A 22,853-nucleotide genomic window follows, 5' to 3' on the forward strand; every position below is an offset into this window, starting at 1 on the left:
GTGGATGCAGAATCTGTGGATACAAAGGGCCAGCTGTCCTTGCAAATTGTCTTTGCATAAGGTACTAGGCTTCTATCCACCCAGAGCTCATCAAAATACGTTTTTAAATTCTGTTTTTTCTCCAAAATGGCAACCCGGAATGACCCTGTATCTTTTCTATCACCGTTTTGGTGGGAGAATGGAGGAAGAAATTTATTTGAGGGGGTGGAGGTTGGGGAATAGGTTTTAATTCATTCACCTAAGATTTGTGCCAAAAGCTTTTTTTTAAAATGAAGGGTGGGCTTGGGGGCACCAGGGAAGCAAACGTAGAGTCAAGGGTTTGCATGTGACTCACGGGTCGCACTTTTCCCTATCATTATTTTAAACCATCTTTTTTAGTGATCTCTGAATTGGGAAATTCTGGCACAGGTGCTCTTGACAAATCAATGTGTCTGCATGCCTTCAGATCTTCTGTTGACTTGTGGTGACCCCATCAATTTCACAGGGTTGCCTTAGGTGAGGAATGCTGAGAGGTGGGTTGCCATTGCTTTCCCCTGTAATACAGCCTACGTTACCTGATATCCATGGATTTCCCCATCCAGATACAGTAGGCCCATGTTTTATGCGAGAGATCTCTTCCAGGTCCCTTCGCATATGGATTTCACCTATAATCTGGAACCTATTTTAAACAGCCAAATGAACAATGACATGTTCTTTCTAAGCATTTCTATGTCCTCTAATGCTAGTCTGTAGTTTTCTTCCACCAGAAGTTGACCATAGATTTGGGCTGGAGGACCTAGAAATGGCTAGTGTTCTCTCCAGGAATCCCTAAGTCCTCCAGCACGACTCTGTGGGCAATTTCTGGCAGAATACCATAGAATTGTATAGGAGGATGTAGAAAATGCCTAGAGAGAACATACCTTTTCAGTTGCATGTAATGTAACCATGTAATAAGAATTTGTGTAATACAGAGACCTGCTGTACTGACCAGACCAGGCCCTGCTTAGCTTCCAAGATGAGGCAACAGACTCCTGTATCACCATTTATTTAGCACAACTAAGATGCCAGTTGTGATGATTGGAAGATCAGAAAGTTGGCAGTTCGAGGCCTGAGTGCTGCATGATGGGGTGAGCTCCTATCACTAGTCCCAGCTTCTGCCAATCTAGCAGTTCGAAAGCATGCAAATGCAAGTAGGTAGATAGGTACCACTTCTCAGTGGGAAGGTAACAGTGTTCGGTGAAGTCATGCTGGCCACATGACAACCAGAGTCGTCCTTGGGCAATGCTGGCTTTTTGGCTTAGTAACAGAAATGAGCACTGCCCCCTACAGTCAGTTACGACTAGACATTCATGTCAAGGGACTACCTTTACTGTTACCGTTTTTACATTAGTGAAGTAGCAGAGGGGCTAAGAAACCCTGTTAGTGAATTGCGAAGGAGACCTAGTGGCACAATGGATAAATGCTGGTCCTGCAGCCACAAGGTTGTGAGTTCGATCCTGGAAGGGCTCCAAGGTTGACTCAGCCTTCCATCCTTTTGTAAGTTGGTAAAATGAATACCCAGCTTGTTGGGGGCAATTGGCTTACAGATTGTAAACCGCTTAGAGAATGCTGAGTTCACTATGAAGTGGTATAGAAATGTAAATGCTATTGCCATTGAAGAGGAGTTTCAGGACACCAACATGAGTGTCCGATGTACATTGGGCACTTTGTCATCTCTGCTATGTAGTAACATAACAGCCACTCTCTATATGGAGAGATATGAAGATTACTAATCTGCCAAATACTCACTGACATAAATTCACCTATGGAGATGTAACTCTGTTACACATTTCTGATTGGGATCAGATGCCTTGGGAGCATGTAGGGAGCATGTCCGTACTGTCCAAATTCCACAGTACCATAGTACTTATCTGGTTACACTGTTTGTAGCAAAAGCCTTGAACCAAATTGATGGGCTTTTTGCACGAGTTCTTTTTAAAAACGATAATGATAGTGATAATTGCTGCCCTGTCAGCTCTAGGCTTTCTCTTTACAGTTAATTACCTTTTTCAGGATTGCAGAATCACTTTATTGTGATGGGAATAAATATAAAACAAGCAAAGTATCTGAGTGACATTTTCCAATAGAGCTGTTGTTTGCTGTACATCTGTATTTTCGGCTTTCATCACTTGCTCCTCTTAAACAGTTTGGTGTTGTGTGGCCTTCTTGGTGCAATATAGCTTGGGTGTTTCTATTCATCTCTGTAAGCTGACTTTTAATTATACTTGATATTTTGGAACTTTGGCTGTGGTCTACAAAAACTGACCCAGTCAGATGGCTTGATATACCTGTTGAATGAGTTCTAGTTAGAGCCCATTTCTGACAGACATAGCCAAGCAGCCTGGGCTGCTCAATATAAGTGGTTAGGGTTAGCTGGTGGGTTGCAGTGCCCCCAATCCATTTACATTTGGCAATCGAAGGAACATCTGAGTGCAATGTCTCCTTTACTCTGTGTAATAATTGGTTAAATAGGTCGGTTTCCAGGCCCAATCCAGAGTGGTGGTTATCATCTATACAGCTATACATAGGTTGGATCCAGATTGTTTGGAAGATTGTATTTCTCTGTAGAAACTTCTCCAAGTTTTATGGTCCTCAGGGAAGGGCTTCTAGTCAGTCCCATTGCTATGGCAGGCAGATTAACAGAGAAGGGGACTTTTTTGGTGGCTGCTCTCAGGCTGTGGTGTTCCCTCCCATAGGAAGCTAGGTTGCTCCCCATCACTCTTTTTCTGCCACAAGTCTGACTTTTGGCTGCAATTGTCTATAGCAGAAAGGTCTTTTAATGGGGATGGTGTGCTTTTTATGTTTCAAATGCTTTAAGTCGGCTTTAAATCAGTGTGTTCAGTAGAACTGCTTATCTAATGAGTTTTTAAAAAATGTACTATAAATTATTTTTGTTGTACGTTTAATTCAAGTCACTTTGGATCTCATATTAGGAGTAAGCCAAGATAACAATAAAATAAAATTATAAAGCAAAAGTGTAGCTTTCTCAGCAGTGAAAGGCTGAGATGGCTTGCTCCTCCTCACCCCAATAGGTAGGAATGGTACAGACCTTTCAAGAGGTCCCTTTTGGCTTCATGCCCCCTATGTTGTGTTTTCCTCTTGCCCTCCCTTACTTTACAAGATCTTTCTTACTTCATCATGGGAAACGACAGCATCAGCAAGAAATCTCTCCATTTTCCTCTTATTCTTCAGTGAGACTCCCTCTTATTTGGAGAGGTCTTTCTAGCTACTATGGCCCATTCCTCATGGGATGAAGAGGCTAATCCTAACATGTCCAAGGCTTTCCACCCCCAGACAAGACACAGTGGGGGAATCCATGCAAGGCTAAAAGGAGAAAGAAAAATGGGTGCTTACAAAGACTTTGCTGTGGTCGTTCCTGGCTTTCCCTTTCCAGTAGAACAGATGTTTCTTCTAACTGTACCTTTGTTGTTGTAGTTTGAATCAACCTGGACTCCTGGTGACTCTATGGAAGAGACATTTCCAAGGCCCCCCGTCCTCAACTGCTCTGCTTAGGCCTCCCTGATAAAGTCTAACTGTCTGGCATATAGAGTAGTCTTCCTCTCTTTCTATTGCCTTCTACCTTTCCTAGCATCATTGTCTTTTCTAAGGATTCATGCCTTCTCATGATTTAGCCAAAGTATGACAGTCTCAATTTCGTCATCCTGGCTTCCTGGAAGAGTTCAGGCTTGATCCGTTAAAGAACCCATTTGTTCATCTTTTTGGCCATTCACAGTATTCTCAGCACTCTTCTCCAGCACCACATCTCAAATGAGTTGATTTGCTTTCTATCTGCTTTCTTCACTGTTCAGCTCCCATATTTGTATATGGTGATGGGGCTTGGACAGTCCTCACTTTAGAGTCCAGAGTTATATCTTTGCACTTTAGGATCTTGTCCAGATCTTTCATAGCTGCCCTCCCCAGTCCTAGTCTTCTGATTTCTTGACTGCAGTTTCCGTTCTGATCAGTAATTGATCTGAGGTATGGGAAATGTTTAACTATTCCTCATAGTCTAATTTGAATTAATGCAAATCCTCCATGGTCATTATTTTTGTTTTCTTAATGTTTAATATAAAATAAACCCAATAGATAAAGCTAAGGACTTTCTTAAATGACTTAATGCAAGAAAAAAGAAATCAAAAGAGCAAAAGACTGAGAAAAATAAAGAAGAGAAAAAAAGATAATCCAGAAACAAAAAAGAAGAAAAAAGAATACAAAGGGAAAACAGAACATCTGAAGGTGTATGGGCAGAAAGCCCAAACATAAATGAAAAGAGAGGGTCAGACATAAATTGCTCAGAAGATGAGGGAGATTCTAAATCTGAAGAGGAACTTGGACAGATACAGAAACCTACTTCTACTGAGGGTGAAATAACACTGTAAATAAATAAACAAATGAAAAAAATAATAATGATGGGATTTAAAATAGGTTCCCTAGAGGGATGAACAATACCCACAAAAGGAGATAAAGTACTTGAGAAATTATAATTTAAGCTAGTAGTATGGTATTGTCTGCATATCTCAGATATTCCTTCCTCTGATCTTCACTCCTCCAGCTTCTGAATCTCTGTGTATGATATTTTCTGGCTGCAGATTGAATAAATAGGGTGATAGTACGGAAAAGATAATAATGCTAGGAAAGGACGAGGGCTATAGAATAAGAGGAAGACCACATGCTAGATGTATGGACTCTATTAAAGAGGCCACGGGTATGGATTTGCAGGACCTGAGCAGAGCAGTGGAGGACGGGGTCTTGGAAAAGTCTCATCTACAGGGTTGCCATGAGTTGATATCAACTCAAAGGCTGTTAACAACAACAAATGCATCCTTGCATGACCCCTTTGCTGATTGGGAACAATTCTGTTTCTCCGTATTCTGTTCTGTTCTTCTACCTTTTGGGGTGCATTCTGGTGGGTTTTCTGACTATATGAGGAATTTGACATAGGTGGCTTTCATAACAAAAAGAGATCAGCTGAAAAGCCACTCTGTATGGAGAATTTTGGACTGTGCTTTGGATTTCAGCCAATATTTGAAGGGCACACAGGTGCAAAATAATGTAGATTAGATACTAGTTTGCGGGTATTTCTGGCTAATTCCATTTCTAGCACATTGCATGTTTCTAATTCTGGGAGATTGCTGTTGTGTCAGTAGGCAATCCACACTTTCTGCTTATAAATGCCTTGAGGATTGAAGTGAACTTCTGAAATGGAAAGAAGATTAGATAAAGGGAAAGACATGATTGTTAGCAATCTGTTCAATTCCAAGTAGTGCTATTAGTTAATCTTGCCTCTCCCTTCTCTGTATTCTATTCTCCATGCATGATATTTTGATACTTAACTCCTCTGGGCAGGGACCCTTCTCTTTTTGTCTATTCTATAAAGTGCTGGTTATTTCAATGAATTGGGGCTGGGGTGGCGTTGAATTTAATTCTAAAGTTCCATGACGGCTGAGGAAATTGGAGGAGGACCTTTTGGATGTCTTGCAATATCTTGATGATTCTCTGCAATAAAATTGGTCAGGAGCTGGAGCATTCCCTATTGACATGCCAATTGCCCCCAGTCCAGCAAGACTATAATTAAGCCTGTCATTCTGATTCTGAGACTAACTGGCTTAGGTCAGGCTGACTTGACTTCATTTCCTTCACTCTCTTTTTACCCCAAGACTAGAGAAGGGATTGCTTTGTACTAATTTTAACATGCCTTCAGGATAGAGGATGAGGAGAAGATGCAGTCATTTTCTGTGCCAAATGAACTCAGTCAATTCCTTCTCCTTAACTTGGGCTTATCTCTAAGCCTGTTGAAGTATTATGAAAGACAATAGCATCCTTTTCTTCTGTTTTCACTGCATACGTGAAGTCTTTCTTTATAAAACAAAAAATTAAGGGTATCCACAAGTGAGACCCATGTTATCATAGATTATGGCTGTCTGATGTGGATGTCCTTAGTGAATCATCGCAGCCGGACGGTGCAAAATTGGAATGAGTTAATAACTTTGGCTTGGTAATGGCAAAATCTCGTTTGCATAGATAAGCTTTGGCGAGCCTTGGACACTTGAACAAAAGTGCCTGGGCAAATGGAAAGGAATTCAAAAGTTTTCATATTGTTTACATTTGGAAAATGAAATTTGCCCAAACCATAGTTTGATTCCAAACCAGTATATCAAAGAAACTATGGTTTACAAAGATGGGGAGGTGTTTTGCTGTAAACAGATAATGAATGTTTCTCCTTCTCTTTGCTCATGAAGGAAGGAGTGTTTGCAGGATCCCAAGTTCCTTGTTAGAGAGGTTCTTTGTTATTTTGGTCTAATCCCTCTCACAGGAGCATTTGGTGCAGATAGCTCTTGTTTCAGGCCATCGAATGGCCTTCTAAGGGAAGCTAAGATGGCCCTTTCTCTGTTGTCTTCCTGCCAGCAAGCAAAATACTTTTTTTATTTAGGCGAGTGTTTGGAACTGACTGACAGCTTAGCAAGAGGCTTTTCTTCAGGGGGTGGCACTGAATTCTCCTGGCATGTTATGTGCTTAAAGTATGTTAAGGTGGTCACTGTTAAATATAGTTATTTAATTGTACATAATTGTACTTCATAAGTAAGAGGAATTACGGTGTGTTCTGAGAGCTTATGGAAATTTTTGATCAGACTTGTTTCTGTGATCCATGGGTCCATTAATTTTTATGCATTTGTGATTGAAAGCCTTTGTTCTGGCGTGTAACCTGTGGAAATGTTAGGCTGGATGTCACCGGTTCATCTCAGTTGTATGGCTTTCTTGTTTCCTGCTTCAAAAGCACACTCTCTCAGCCTCAGAGGATGGCAGTGGCAAACTCCCTCTGAAGAAACCTGCCAAGAAAACCCTCTCATAGGTTTGCCTTAGGGTCACCATGAGATGGATGTGGCTTGAAAGCACAGAACAACAACAAAATTCCTGGCTCTGTTGTTGAAATGTTTACCATGAGGAAAGAATTTGAGTCTTTGAATATATGCAAGGGTAGCTGTGTTGGCCATTTAACAAATACAAACAGAACTCCATCAGTGATGCCTTTATTGGCCAACCAAAATGCACAATATACGTGTTGCAAGCTTTGAATGTTTGGAATGTAAACAATAAATAAGCAAACAAATAAATAAATACCCACCAGTTAGCCAAGTCAATCAATCCAGGCATCGCCACCACTAAAACCAATGGTGCTTTAGAAATTTTGCCCCTTAAGAGAGGTTGATCATTTGTTTGCAAGTTTTTAACTGGACAGTTATGTTAGGCACAACTAGGAAGACAATTACAGGTGTAGAGCAAATGTTACTTAGGAAGGCATATGCCTCAATGTCTTTGAGTAGGTATTGATCTACCAGCAAGCTACTTTGTGTAGCACATATGATATGGTATTGTAGCATTCCAAAAGGCCATTGTGATTCACTTAAAGAAGTCTGATTGAATGTATGAGTTTCACTTAGTTTAACATTTGCATATGAGTCAAACAGTCGTTTTTCAAGCAAGTACAGTGGTTCCCAGCATTCACTGGGTTTAGGGATACAGGACTCCTGTGAAAGTGGAAAAACTGCAAATAATATATATTTTTTAACCTGATATAACACCTCTCTATGAATTTCCCGGTCTTCCAGTACAACCCTGTGTTCAACATCTCCTGAAAGTTAACCATAGAATTGTGCTGGAGGATGTACAGATGCTTCAGAAAGCGTTCTCTCTAGGAATCTCTAGGTCCTGCAGAGCAGTGTCTGGCAAAAATTGTCCATAGCACTGGGGGACTTAGAGATTCCTAAGGAGAACATATTAACCAAATCCGTCAGTAATCAAATCTACAAAAGTCAAAGCTACAAATGTGGAGGGCTGACTGTACAATTTGTGTACATGTTGTGCACTTATTGCAGTAAGCATTGTAGAGGAGGCATTCCCTTTTGTGTGAGAGTGGTGTTTGCCACCTGAAGTTCCCGTGTCAGAGAGAGTTTATATATGTATATATTTCATGTATCTGTACTTGCATATACAAAAAACCTATTGCCCAGGTAAAGTGGGGTACATCTGTAGTTCAAATAGATTTAGAGAGGTATCCATGTGATTAATTGATTGAAGCATTGCAGCCCTGCCATAGAACTGTGCCCATTTCAGGTAGCTGTTGCAGGAACCAGATATCTTCTGATCTTGGAAGCTAAGCAGGGTGAGCCCTGGTTGGTACTTGGATAGGAGACTGCCAACTAATACCAAGTGCTGTAGGCTATATTTCAGGGAAGGAACTAGCAAAACCATATCTGAGTTTTCCTTGCCTAAGAAAACTTTATGAAATTCATTGCTGAAATGAATTGGCATCCTGCAGAAATATGTTTCTGGATCACACTTGTATGGTATGCATATGATAACCCTGCTGTTGTACTGGTTGTGTAGAAGAGCTGATTGTATTTATTTCTGGTGAGGTAACCAATGGTAAAGAACTGCAGATGGATCATGGGTCAATAATTCAGGCCGTATGCCATTGGTGCAGCTTAATTTATTTTGATTTTATGTACTTGTATCTGTACTTGATGTATCTGTGGCTGACATCGACTGCGGTGGTAATGGAAATGGAGAGGAAAGTTGTCTCTCTCATAACATATGTTCACAGAGGACTGCCTCTAAGATTTAAAAGTCATTATACAAGTTGTGTAATACTTCTTGCTGACAATGCCTGTAATTTATTCTTCATTGTGGACATTTAATCTCTGCACTATAAAGAAATTAACATCCAATATCATGTGAAAATATGTCAGTTCTGTGTCAGTCACGAGAATAATGTTTGGCTTAAAACAATCTGGAATATAATGTTCTTTCTGCTTCATTATTTATCAGTGACTACGCATAGATATTAGCTGTCACATCGGGTGGAATGTGATCATCATTATTGGCCTGATTTACTTCTGTGGCAGTTTTCTTCAGCTCATATTATTTATTTATTGTCTGTTTATGTACTGCTTTACAGTCCTTCTAGTAGGAGATTTTTGCAGGACTGTTCTGGGAGCTGTGTTCAGTATTGTGTCTGCTGCAGCCTGACTGTTTCTTCCTATAGTTGGGAGTCTATTCCATTTGAACATTGTGGGGCTGTGAGTGTCTGAGCTTGAATGGATAATCCACTGCATAGACATTGACTAACCGGCCAAATAGTCTGAACATAAATGGCAGGCTTATTGTTATGGTCTACAAACTATAACCACAGTTGTAGAATTTGGGGGGGCTGCACGGCAAATATTTGGCTTGGGTTCCCAGTCCAGACACCATAGAAGCCAAACTAAAATCTTAGAGGCAATTTTGATGTATGCTGCTGTATTCTAAATCAACCTTGGGCTAAAGGGACGTGATGTGCAGTAGCCCCTGTGCAAAGTTGCAGTAGGTACTTCTCAGGACTTGTATAATTTAAGGGGTTAGTTCAGGTCTTTGGGTACCATCTTGTAGCAGAAAAGCTGTCATGGTTCTGTGATTAATTTTACTATGATAAAGTTCAACGTCACCATGCTCTTAATAGCGTGTGTGTGTGTGTGTGTGTGTGTAGCAAGTTGGTTCAGTGAAATGCATGCTGAAGATTACCAGGGTGAATAAATTATTGATTGCCTGCTGTTGAATTTCTCCTTTGTTTAAATACGGATGAGGGGTCCCCCTTAGATGGAGGAACTGGAGTGTGTTGAAGGGCAGAGAACACTTGACTCTTCCCCCTGGGTTACATTCAGGGTGACCAGGTGTCATACCTGCAAGAATGCAGGATGATACACAATAAAATATGGATTATTTACTACCATATTACATATACTGTATTTTATTATTATGCAAAAGGATCTTGTAGCACCTTTGAGACTAACTGAAAGAAAGAAGTTGGTAGCATGAGCTTTTGTAGACTTCATCCTACTTCCTCAGATGCATCAGAAAGTAGGCTGAAGTCTATGAAAACTCCTGCTTCCAACTTCTTTCTTTCAGTTAGTCTCAAAGGTGCTGCAAGATCCCATTGCATACTGATTTTCCAGACTAACATGGCTTTCCCTTTGAATTGTATTTTATTATGTATAATTATGTTATTTTATTCCATTCTCCCAATATGAGACTCAAGGTGGTGAACAGCAGATGTAAAATAATGCAGTTTAAAAACAATACAACATTAAAATGTATAAATATAAAATTAAAAAACAATTAAACCATTTAAAAAGTTTAAACCAGTTACGAGTTAAAATAGAATATGTTAAAAATACAAACCTTAAAATTTCATTAGGACAACATTCCCAGCCCTTACTGTATTTTTCTGATGAACTTATCATTAGCTTGCAATATTCTTAGGGAACTCTGGACAAGACAAAGGCATAAAGTTGTACTTTACTAGGTACAAACCCTTTACTGAATGTACATTTAAATTATTCATTTCAATTGTCCATTTTGCTGAAATTAAAGAAACAAAACCAAAACCTTTCTACCTTTGCTATGTGACCTTAAGCAGCCTAATAGCACCTTTGCTGGCTTTCTTCTGTCTGAGAAACAAATGCATCCAGAGCTCTAAGGACAAACCTTGTCTGCTGCTTCTCAAGGGAAAAAGGAACTTTAGAAGGATCCATCCTATCCCCCATTTGCAGGGAAGACAGGCTGCCAAGTAGACACATTTCTCAAAGGGGGCCTGCAAATGGTGTTACTCAATGGGCTTTTTCGTCATGCTCAGAATGGAGGACAGTTTGGAATTCCTCCTGGAGAGAAGGTTGAAATGTAGGACATGTCCTGGGAAAGGACGACATCTGGGCACCCTGGTTTCATGGTTTCAATGCTGGAACTATCCTGCAGTACTATTTGTGCTGTGAAACCAGAAGTAATTGCTTATGGAGTGTGTCACTTGTAACTATTTCAACTGTAAAGTTGTTTGAGAGAAGGGAAAGATTGTACAAGATTGCCTCCTGCTCAGATAAGGTTTGTTTGTGCTGCCAACAGCTGTTTGTTTGCTATCAATTACCAGCAGAGTGTCAACAGAATTGATACACAGCTGCTTTTTGCACATTTAGATTTCAAGACGTACACTCTTCTTGAAAGGTCAGCGCTTAGAGAAACAAGACCAAATTAGGTCCCTAAATCTGTAGCAAATAATGGGCATTTGTATTCTGAATTGTAATCTATCTCTTGAATGTTCACCCTCTTCTGTTGTGGCTAAAAGTTCTAAAGGCCTGCATGGCTTGGGCCGCTTACCTGAAGGAACACCTCCTCCCATACAGTCCTTTCCGCTGCACTCTCAGGTCCTCTGGGAAGAACCTACTGCAGTTAGAGAGAACGAGACTGAAGACGACTTCCCGGAAGACGTTCTCTGTTGCTGCTCTAAAAATCTGGAATGACCTGCCGGATGAGATCCGCCATCTAACATCCTTGGAGGCCTTTAAGAAGGCAATAAAAATGGATCTCTTCTGGCAGGCTTTCCCAAATTGACCACCTCAGAATTTTCACTCTCCATTTGTTTAGCTGTACCCTCCGGACTTTGATCTCAGTTTATTTTATTAACCATTTTAGTGGGGATTGTTTGTAATGGTATTTTAGGGTGGGAGGGAGATTGGGGAACTAGGATCTAATATGCCTTGTTATGCTTTTGATAGTCATGTTTGATTCTATTGTTTTTGTTTGTTGTTACCCGCCTCGATCCAATACAGGGAGAGGCTGGATACAAATAAATATTATTATTATTATTATTACTACTACTATTATTATTATCAAACGTTCAGGGGCCAGAGAATTTGGGGAGTGGCCTGTAATGAATAATAATGAAATGAAGATATTTCTTGTTATTCTGTAGTGGCTTGCGCAAAATGCTGAGAAGCCGAAAATACTAGCTGCGAAGTAGGAGGTTGAAGTTGATGGGAATGTTCATTTACGCAGTCATTAAAGATAATCTAGTCTTCCTGAAATGTGTCAGTTCTATTTTGACCATTGCAAAATTTCATCATATCAGGTAGTTTCTCCATCAACTACATATTCCAAATTCTAACCCACCAGTTATCAATGGTGACTACTTCTCATCTGGCAGCAGTGATGAAAAAAACAACCAGTTTCCTATGTTTCAGATTAGAATTTTCTTTAACAAATACAGAGAGCAAAATCGAAATGGGACAGAAATTTATGGTTTCGTTGGTGATATATAACATTTGATACAGGACTGCATCCCAGAATTCTCACACTTTAGGGCATTCAATCCACATGTGCATATAAGAGCCTCAAGATTCATATTTCCTCCAGCAATTTGGAGAAAGTGTTTCAACTGTTTTACACAGAGAAACAGGTGTAAGATACCAACTGTGGATGGTTTTTAAGTTATTTCCCTCAAGGATGAAGAACAGGATTTGTATCAGGTGGAAAACCAAATATGAGCCCACAAAATATCTGGAATCATAGTTTTCAGTTTTGATTACAAAAATGAGTGCATATATTAGCCCTTACAATACATGTGTTAGTTCCTTCTTTATAAATCCCAATATGTTGTCCTAAAATTCCTACCTTTTTTTCAAGCAGTCTGTCCATTGGGATGGGCACCAAGTTGGAGAATCCTAGACTTGTAAGGGATCACAAGGGCCATGTAGTTCAACCCCCACCATGCAGGAATATACAACTAGGACACTCCTGAAAGATCCTCATCCAACCTCTGTTCAAAGACCTCTAAAGAGGGAAGGGCCACACAGCTACACACCTTTCTGCAAAATGTCTCTGCATTTGGATCAATCATGGGCCTTGTCCACACCTATTTAGTTTTATTTTACTCATGGAGTGTGTTAGAAGCTAACTCTGTAGTGTGCAAACATATGCTGATTCTGTATATGCTGTGGACCAATACCAGTGGGAATGCCTTGTATGTTTATGTTATTTATTTATGTTATTAAATTGAAATATTTCCATCCTACCTGATATCACAATATCTCAGGGTTGTGTTCAAGTAAAATCGATACAAAGGGGTTAAAACAGTTGTGCAAAGTTGATGCAGTTTACACTCGTCTCTCCCCGTTTGCGGACTTGGAGTCCGCAGTTTTGGTCCTTCGTGGATAGCAAGTGAATAGGGACAAAATGGCATGCATGGGAGCACAACGCCATTATAACCAATGGGGCTTGAATATCTGCAGTATTTCTGATTCACTGGGGGGGGGGGGGTTTGGAACAGATCCCCCGTGAATCAGGAGGGACCAGGGTACTCTTTTTAGAGTTTAAAATCTTAAAGTGATTTAACCTGCAAGTACACAGTTCACTCTGTGATTTATTCCGTATGTTAATGAAAATGAAGGCAGTTTCCCCTTTGTAACAAGCTTAATTCTTGCTCCATAGGGCATCTGTGTGCATACATAGGTATTGTATTCAAGGGCTCAGACACTGGTGCAGCCAGAGTCAAGGTATTATTGTCATAGAAAGCCTTCAACGGTTTAGGAATGGGCTGCTTGAAAGATTGTCTTGCTCTATAATAAAAAGGGCCAATGTGGAGCTGGTGGGTCGCTGTGATCTTGAGGGAAGGCCTTGCCTGGTATGATATTTGGAAAAAGGCAACGTGGTATTGGCCATTTTATTTTGAATTGTCTTTGGGAAGACCTTGGAAAACCAATGACTAAATCATGACCAGATGCTACATGTTTAGTTTCTTTTCACAGGCTTACTGGGCCTTCAGGCTTTGTGACTGATGGACCTGGAAACTATAAATACAAGACAAAATGTACCTGGCTTATTGAGGGAAGGTAAGTAACAAACATCTTAATTTTGACTGGACTTGAGAGTTATTCTGCTTTTGTACAGTTAAAACCTTCAATGATATTAGACCCTTTTGTAGGATTTATTTCCCCATTCCAAATTTAAATGTGTATAAGGTGGGAAAGAGCACAGTTTCTAAACTGGAAATATTTTACTCTTGAAGAGTAACTACATATTTATTATTCTAATGAAGATACTTATAAATCTGTTTGATGGTGCATGAAAGCTTGCCTAACAGAACATCTGTTGGTGGACCATGGTCCATACAAAGACTTTGTATAGTTTCTTTTATTTATAGGAATTGGGCTAATCCTTGGAATTGGGCTTTAAAAAAATACCACTAATACATTGGCCACAAGAAATGGAGCTAAGAAATTTAAATCCTAACGGCTAAGTCCCTCCAGCAATTCCTTCCCCAGGTTCAGCACTAGCAAGGCCGGGAGATACCTAAATAATAGGACCATCCAGTGAGGAACTACAACAGTAGTGACAATCTGGGTGGGTTTTTAAAAAATTAAACTGAGGTTGTGGTGGATCTGCTTCCTACTCTTGGGACAGGTTGCTGGTGTTCTCCAGGAGTACTCCCAGCTGGTTCTCTTCCTCAGTTGAGGAGAGAGGAGTAGAAAGCTCAATGACCCATTCTCTTCCAGCCTTAAACCTCTGCTTCACAGCTTGCCAAAGGCAAGAGAGACTGGACTCCACATACTTTCCTTCTGTGCAAGGAAAATCAGTTTCCCCAAAGAAACCTTAGGTTCTTCTGATGCTGTCCCAGATTCACAGTTACTCAGACAAGCCTTCAAAAGAACTGTTGACCTTTTAGGAAGGGTTGTTCAAGCTGTGAAGAGGAGCTTTTGTTAGCTTCATTGATGTTTAATCTCCCCAAGTGACTTCTGCTAAGGGATTTCTTTTAAAAGAATGACAGTCTTATTGTCCAATCTCCTGCCGGGTGCTTATGGCTATATTTAGTCATGATGCTTTGTAGGAGTTTTTTAGGTTGAATTATGGCAAACACAACCTGTATGTTAAAGACACAGAATAATGCACTTGTGTCTGTGAATGTATGTTACACTAGGCACAAGAGGGTTGGGTTGACTGAGACAGCATATACTGTAGTTTAAGCAGTTGCAATTTTTGTAATGGAGCTCTTTCTGAAGAACAGTGACCTCTACTGAAGAGACATCTCTTGTATTGTTAACTGTTTTGGTGTGTATAGGATGCATCATGTTTTAAGAGTATCTCATTGCCAGTGCTTAGAAAAATTATGTTTTCGGGTTCTAACTCACAAAATCCCCCAGGTAGTAGTGATGAGTGACCGTGATGGCTTGGGGATCCTGGCAGTTTGAATCGCCTTTTCAAGCTCTGTTCATTGCAGTTCTTGACATGAAGGAATTGGGTGTAAATGATGGCAAGAGGCTCAGTCTTGGTACCTTGCCTTCCTAAGTAGCCAAGCAGTTTCATGTGTGTTAGAATCATAGAATCATAGAATTGGAAGAGAACGCAAGGGCCATCTAGTCCAACCTCCTCTATCTACCATTCATCAGTACCTTTGGGCTGTACCAAAGTTGGCTATGTTTGTTCTAATGTGTTTATTAAACTAAATAGTCTGTGAAATTCAGTCAACAGGAACTTTGGATTTTTACAGCAAAAAGTCTGTCACTTAAGCAAGAAATCTTGATTAACACTTCTAAATGGAGGAGGAAGTTCCTCTTTCATCTGAAAGACAAAGACAGGGATGTGAATGACAAAAGGTCATCTAGTGCCTATGTAACCTTTTCATTTTTCATTCATTGAGATGGCTGGGCCATGAGTACAAAAGGAATAGGGAATTTCTAATGGAGAGTGTGGATGTCCATTTATTATAATTTTTTTCAGTGTACCACTGTGAGTCCACAGTCTTACAATGTTTTGAAATGTAAGCTGGGTCAGGCCTGTTCAGTACTTGGATGGGAGACCACCAGAAATCCTTGGTAGGCCTAAGAAAGAGCCTTGCCTCAAACTCTGAAGAGCTGCAGTTTCATTAGTCAGAGTTGATAGTATTGGCCTAAAGGGAGCCGTGACCAGACTCAGCAAAAGGCAGCTTCATCTGTACCCAGCAGAGTAATTGTTTTGGATGGCAGGCAGGACACGGCACCTGCAGACGTTGCGTTGAATTTAGATTGCAGGGCTCCTGACCTCCTCCCTGGAATGGTTCAGTCGCAGCAAAAGCACCACTGCATGGCTGCTCTGACAACGTTTCTTTCCTCTCTGAGGTTGATTTCCAGATGATCACCCAGCAAGAAACTAGGATATCACATTCCTGTGTGTTTTAGAACAATCCGTTCTGTGCTGAGACTATGTCCTTTGGAGTTTTAGCTTTGTCCAGTTTTGTGCATGAATTGCATTGCATGGAAAACGGTCCCAGAAGCAAATGCTCATCATATCCAAATAGTGACAGTGGTCCCATTGTTATGACACATGTTAGTGAAATTTCAAGTTTGTAAACCAGAAAGTATAATGATAACAGGTGTCAGAGGTGATCATTGTTCTTGCATATTAGAGTGTTTTAGAAAAAGAGCAATATGTCAGTACAGTGTGTGGTGATCACTCTCCCTCTCTTTCCTTTTTTTCAGGCCAAATTCAATCCTTAGGCTCCGCTTTAATCATTTTGCAACAGAATGCAGCTGGGACCACTTATATGTATATGATGGTGATTCGATTTATGCTCCATTATTGGCTGCTTTTAGGTAAGTCACAGAACACAATGTGAAGCTAATTACAATGTCATATTTCTTTGTGTTTTCTCTTGAGGTTTGGATTTTTTAAATGAGGATGCTGGGATCAGCAGTTCTGGTACCCATGGGGTTTCATGTGGGTTAGCATTGGGCAATATGTAGCGAGGCAATGACTAGCAGCCATCTCCATCCATTAGTTGTAAGATTACATTGCAACAGAAATGTTGTGACAGAAATATTTATTTATTTAGGGTATTTATACCCTCTTCTTTAGTCACAAAGGCTCTCAGAATGGCTTACAAATGGTTAATTTGACAGTTTCCCTGCCCTCAGGATTACAATCTAAATAAGACAAGGAAAAGAGAATGGCAGTGGGGGAGGGGGATAAAGTCCAGCAGGTACTTATATAGACACAGATCTCATGGGTAATAGATTACAATTGCTTATTAGAATCATAGAGTTGGAAGAGACCCCAAGGGCCATCCAGTCCAACCCCTTTCTGCCATGCAGGAACTCTCAAAGCATTCTCGACAGATGGCCATCAAGCCTCTGTTTAAAGACCTCCAGGGAAGGAGACTCCTCAGTGTGTTCCACTGTTGAACAGCTCTTACTATCAGGAAGTTCCTCCTAATGTTTAGGCAGAATGTATTTTCCTGAACTTTGAATCCATTGCTTGATGTCCTGTTCTCTGGAGCAGCAGAAGACAAGCTTACTCCAACCTCAATCTGACACCCTTTCAAATATTTCAACATGGTTATCAAGTTACCCCTTAACCATCTCTTCTCCAGGCTAAACTTATCCAGCTCCCTATCTCCTCACAGTGCGTGGTTTCCAGATCCTTCACCATTTTGCTCACTTACTAATTGTACAATAGACTCCAATATGTCAAATCAGTGATAAACATCCGAGTATGGAAGGATGAGTTTCTTTATGGTCACAGTCCCCCTTATGCTACAGACCATATAAACATAGAATTATTTTTATGAATTAATTTATTTGAAATGTTTCTCAGGCTACCAGGATTAGTGCTCTTCCAGCTACTGTTGCAGTAAAAACTTTTTTTGGCTTCCACTGAAGTGGAAGAGAAGAAACACTATGGATAGAAGTCATAGGGCAAGAGAGGAATGTATTCTGTGGCATGGTGTATCTTCTAGTAGATGCTGTCCCTTTGACAACTGAGGCATATGATCCTTGTGGAGACCTTTTGCCTTGTGGTGCTAGTCAACTGTCAGGTCAAGTTGGAAGCTTTGGTGCTTCCAAATTGCTGGTGGGCTTTCATTATGAGTAGGTGCATGTGGTTAACCTACCACAGGCTGGGGGCTATAATGTGAGTACTTTGACCCCTTTTTCTTTGTTACCTGGCAGTCAGACATTCCTGTACAGCCCCTCCCAACTCGCGAGGGATCCGCTCTAGACCCTCCATGAAATATGCGAGTCCCATAGAGAATAATGGCACATGTGCCTGTGGAGCACTCATGGGGCCGCACACATCCCTTTTAAAGGTAGCAGCTCATTCCTCCTGCGAAGAGCGAGACCATGGACTCCAAGTCCACACATGTGGAGGGAAAACTCTATAATAATTTGTCTGTGTGTCAGGAAGAGAATAGAAATAACTTGTAGGGAGGATATTTTGCCTGGAAACACCCAGGCTACTTGTCCTGGGTGACTTCAACATCTCCCTCATGGCCAACTATGTTCCATCCGGTGTGGCTCGGGAATTCATGGATACCATGGCGGCCATGGGCCTGTCCCAGCTGATTTCGGGTCCAACGCATTTTGCGGGTAATACACTGGATTTGGTCTTTTGTTCGGATGCGGAAAATCCGTGGGCAGAAATAACCAATATTTCCCCCCTGTCATGGACGGATCATTTCCTTGTGGAGGCAAAAATCAAAGCCTCTACCCAGATCCCCCCCGGGGGTGGTGGACCTATTAGGATGGTCCACCCTCGAAGGCTGATGGAACCCAAAAGGTTCCAGGAAGCCGTAGAGGGACACATGGTTGGAAGTGACGGCGACTCTGTTGATGCCCTGACTGGTATCTGGAATACCGGTCTCTCTAGGGCTATACACAGTATCGCTCCCAAGCGCCCTCTCAGGCCTGCTTCCAAACGTAAGCCCTGGTACACGGAAGATCTCCGGGCAAGGAAGCGGGTTCTGCGACGGCTAGAGCACCGCTGGCGGAAACACCAGCACTTATCCGACAAGACTCTCCTAGACCACCTTTTGGAGGACTATGGAGAGGCGATACGTGCAGCTAAGAATTCGTTCTATGCTGCACGTGTCGCGTCCGCGGAGTCACATCCAGCAGAGTTGTTCAGGGTGGTCAGGGAGCTAACTCAGCTCCCTCCCACCCTGAACCAGATCCTTGAACCTTCTAAGGCCTGCTGTGACCAATTTAACAACTTCTTCGGGGATAAAACATCTCGGATAAGCGAAGGTCTTAACACCGGCATTAGAGTATTGCCCATCTAAGATCCCTACCCTCCCTTTGACTTGGCCTCTGTTCTTCATCTGTCAAGTAGATCAGTAATTCCTCCCCTCCCCAGCTAACTGTAGACTTTTGCAAATGAATGAAGCAGTTATTGGAAAGAGACTTGCTCCTAATGCTGAATTGCTACAAGAGTTCGGCCTGAATTGATATGAGATGGTGATTGCTCAGTACAGGCCAGGGTTTTGTCAAAGAGCCAGCTGGTTTCTGGAGGAGCTCCATTCTTTTCAATGCTTCTGGTGTTGTTGAAATTGCATCATAATGTGAACATCCTTGAAGTCAAAGTCAACCCTTCTTTGCTTAGTCACTTCAAAGATTCCCTTTCTCTCTGCCCCCCATCCAATTTCTCAAACCTTCAGACAATAGTTGTAACTTCATAGATGCCCCACTCTTCCTTTCTACTCCTTGGCTGCTTACATTCTTCTTTTTTAAATATAATGAGCCCTCCACAATTGCTGGGGTTAGGTGCATAGGAGCCCTGTGAAAGTAGAAAAACCACAAAAAAAGACTGTTTTTTTTAAAAACTTAGAGAACACTTCTCTAGGAATCTCTAGGTCCTCCAGTGCAACTGTGTGGTCAACATCACTTGGAAGTTGATCATAGAATCACACTGGAGGATCAACAAATGCCTAGAGAATTTTTTTATCTAGGTCTAGGTCCTCCAGCATAACTCTGTTGTTAGCTTCGAGCAGAGTCACTCTGGAAGACATAGGGATTTTAGCACAATGGGCTTGTCTGTGAGCAAGTGCTTGAACATACTGGAGGTGCTATAGTAGGTCTCTCCTATGATGTGCAAACAAAGTGCTTGTTCTTAGTGTTTCCTTGGTTGAACAGTTGGGCTCCCTTTTCACTAATCTGTGATGAAACATTGCCTTTAGAGTGACTGATGTGGAGCATGGCAAATGCCACATTAGTCTTCAGGAGCCGGAGCCCTATCAGGACCCGGTTAGCATCAAGCTATTTCTTTTGTTTGCCTTCAATACATGTAACACATGGAGCATGATAAACTTTGCTATTAAGACAGAGGTTCTGGTGCATTGAAAGTTTCTGCACATTGGAATTCTTAATTGAGAACCAGAATGAATTAGATTACATTAGAATGGTAGGCAAGATGAGAGAAACACTGTAGAGTACCTGGCTGGGCAGTGCTAAATTTGTCCTTCTTGTGGTATGCATGGCTGGCTACTTACATTTGAGGCTAGTTATAAATTTTTGTTTCTTTGCTTAGGAATAGAAACACAAACAAAGAAATAAAGAAACTTGTGTATGTTAAGCATTGATTGTGTTTCACTGTATGATCCATTCCAGAAATGCAGTGGATATATAGGACTTCATCTGTAGCACTGAGTATGAATTTGTCAGTTGATAGTAGAAACAGGTTCTTTAATTCTTTGTCTCTGTGTGTTTGTGAAGAGAATCCTTATTGTCATGGAAGGATTCACACTCAGTCTAACTGTACTGTATTGTTAACAGGAAGTTTATAGACCTAGAGCTAAGAAGAGAGATAATGTTTTTATGCATGCGTGTTGTGTGCCTTCAAGTCATTTCTGACTTAATAGTGATCCTAGGATGGACCTAACACAGCAGTGGTTCTCAGCCTTCCTAGTGCCACGACCCTTTAATACAGTTCCTCACGTTGTGGTGACCTCCAACCATAGAGGAGCAGTTTCTCGGTCCCTAAGACCATTGGGAATATGTGTTTTCTTGTGGTCTTAGGCGACCCCTGTGAAAGGGCCATTTGACCCCCAAAGGGGTCACAACCCATAGGTTGAGAACCACTGTAACACAGGGTTTTCTTGGCAAAATTTGTTCAGAGTGGGTTTGCCTTTGTCTCCCACTGAGGTTGAGAGAGTGTGACTTGACCTTGGATTTGAATCCTGGTCTCCAGAGTCATAGGCCAACACTCAAACCACTACGCCACACTGGCTTATGTATGTATACATATGGTAAAATAAAGGATAAATGCACATGCAGTGCAGGACAGCATCAGTTTTCAGATGTATTTAGCAGCAGAGAGAGTTATTGGTTTATGAGACAGTTTGCAGCGCCTCCTTCTGTGAGTCATGCCTTTAAGGCATCTAATGGCAGAAAGCAGAAGTCGTTTATTTCATTGGCAAAAGAAACTCAAATATAATGTTGGAAGTGGTTTTTCCCCTTGTATCCCTTGAATTGTGCGAGTGCCTCTTCTGTTGATACAGATTAGTCCCATGTCATCTAACATTACACAGTTTCAAAGTGTGGAGAAGCTGTGAAGTCAAAGGCTTTCACAGCCGGCATCCATAGTTTTTTGTGGGTTTTTCAGGCTATGTGGCCATATTCTGGAAGGATTTATTCCTTACGTTTTGCCTACATCTGTGGCTGGCATCTTCAGAAAAATCATCAGAGAAATTCTCTGAAGATGCCAGCCACAGATGGAGGTGAAACACCTGGAATAAATTCTTCCAGAACACGGCCACATAGCCTGAAAAATGCACAAAAAACTGTGTAGAAGTTGCTTTCTTGGTTGCAGTGCCACTTTTAGAATTCCTCTGCATATGCTGGCAGGGGTTTTGGGGGAAAGCTGTTGTCCAAAACCCCATCTTTTCCAAGCTTTGCATAGTTTTCTGCAAGTATTTGCAGACCTAGAGAAGGACCATAGTTTGAAGCTCTCTGCATTCGGTAGACTTGAGGTCTGCTAAGTATTTGAAACCATCATAGACTAAAGCCTGAGAGGAAGGAGCAGAGAGCCAAGAGCCTTTCATTCAGTTTCACCCTGACTTTGAACTCGTTGGCAGGTTTAGGAAAGCCACTGTCTCTCCCTGACCACAAACTGTAATAATAATTATTCTTTGTTATAGGGAGAACTGAAATGATAGATGGGGAAGATATTGAGCTTTCAGGGGTAGTACTTTATAATTAATATTGTTTCTGTCCTTGCTAACCACAGTTTCGTCCCCTTGTGCATAAATATCTTCAGTGCCACCTAATCTCGCTTTCTTCTCACCTCTTTTCACCTTTGCCCATTTTTGCCCCCCAGAGAATAATTTCCCAGCCTTCTAGACAGGCAGACAAAAATTCTGTTTTCTTTCTGAACAAATCTGCTTAAGGAGTTTCCATGCTGGATTTGAAGTTGATCCCAGCTTTGTTTCAGACTGACATTCCTGATTCAAGGGGCCTTAAATACGCTAAAGGCACCAGATCTTATGTCTGATCTTGGAAGCTAAGCAGGATCAGCCCTGGTTAGTACTTGGATGGAAGACTGCCAACAAATACCAGGTGCTGCAGGCTATATTTCAGAGGAAGGTACAGTACTGGCAAAACTACCTCTGAGGATTCCTTGCCTAGGAAAACCCAAAGGAATTCATGAGGTTGCCATAAGTGGAGCTGCGACTTTTCAGGTGCACACATGTACATATACATACATTACATGCAACACATTAGGCATGCTTCCTCGACACAGCAGTGGTGCCTTTGAAATACTCTGAGCAGACAAACTACAGCTTCCTTAACACTTTCAAGGAATCTTAATTCCCTCACTTTGCTGAAAAATGTAAATATGTGCATAGGGAAAACAGTGAAGGTTTAACTGTCACACTGATTTCAGGTAGTGAGTGTTGTTGTTGTCATTTTGCCAGTATATAACATGCCCTTGAATTCCAGACATCTTTCATATTCTGATAACTGTAGAACTGATCTTTGATAAGCTGCAGGTTTACAGCCAAAGCAAACAAGTCTTCAGAGTTAACAATTCTATATTACTTGAATGCAGAGATTGCTTTGCAAACATACTGTTGAATCATGTGCAAAGTCTTGCTTAACCCTTTCAGACAGCAAGGCTGTTTTCAGTGACTTGAATGAGTTTTTTGTAGTAGTATTTTTTCCTTCTGAGGGATGTGTTTTGTTTCTTTGTTTTCTTCAAAAGCCTGGAGTGTTTCCTCTTAATCAGGA

General features: G+C 41.2%; 1 protein-coding gene across 1 annotated transcript in view; it reads left to right on the top strand.

Annotated features, from left to right (window-relative positions):
* The window catches only part of ATRN (attractin), a 212,175-nt gene that overhangs the window by 36,998 nt on the left and 152,324 nt on the right, over positions 1-22,853 (top strand). The window contains exons 2-3 of the mRNA XM_042466476.1: positions 13,629-13,712; positions 16,335-16,448. Coding sequence (XP_042322410.1) covers positions 13,629-13,712; positions 16,335-16,448 — 198 coding nt within the window. The remainder of the gene's footprint in view (positions 1-13,628; positions 13,713-16,334; positions 16,449-22,853) is intronic.

Source organism: Sceloporus undulatus, chromosome 5 (assembly GCF_019175285.1).
Source record: "Sceloporus undulatus isolate JIND9_A2432 ecotype Alabama chromosome 5, SceUnd_v1.1, whole genome shotgun sequence".
NCBI lineage: Eukaryota > Metazoa > Chordata > Lepidosauria > Squamata > Phrynosomatidae > Sceloporus > Sceloporus undulatus.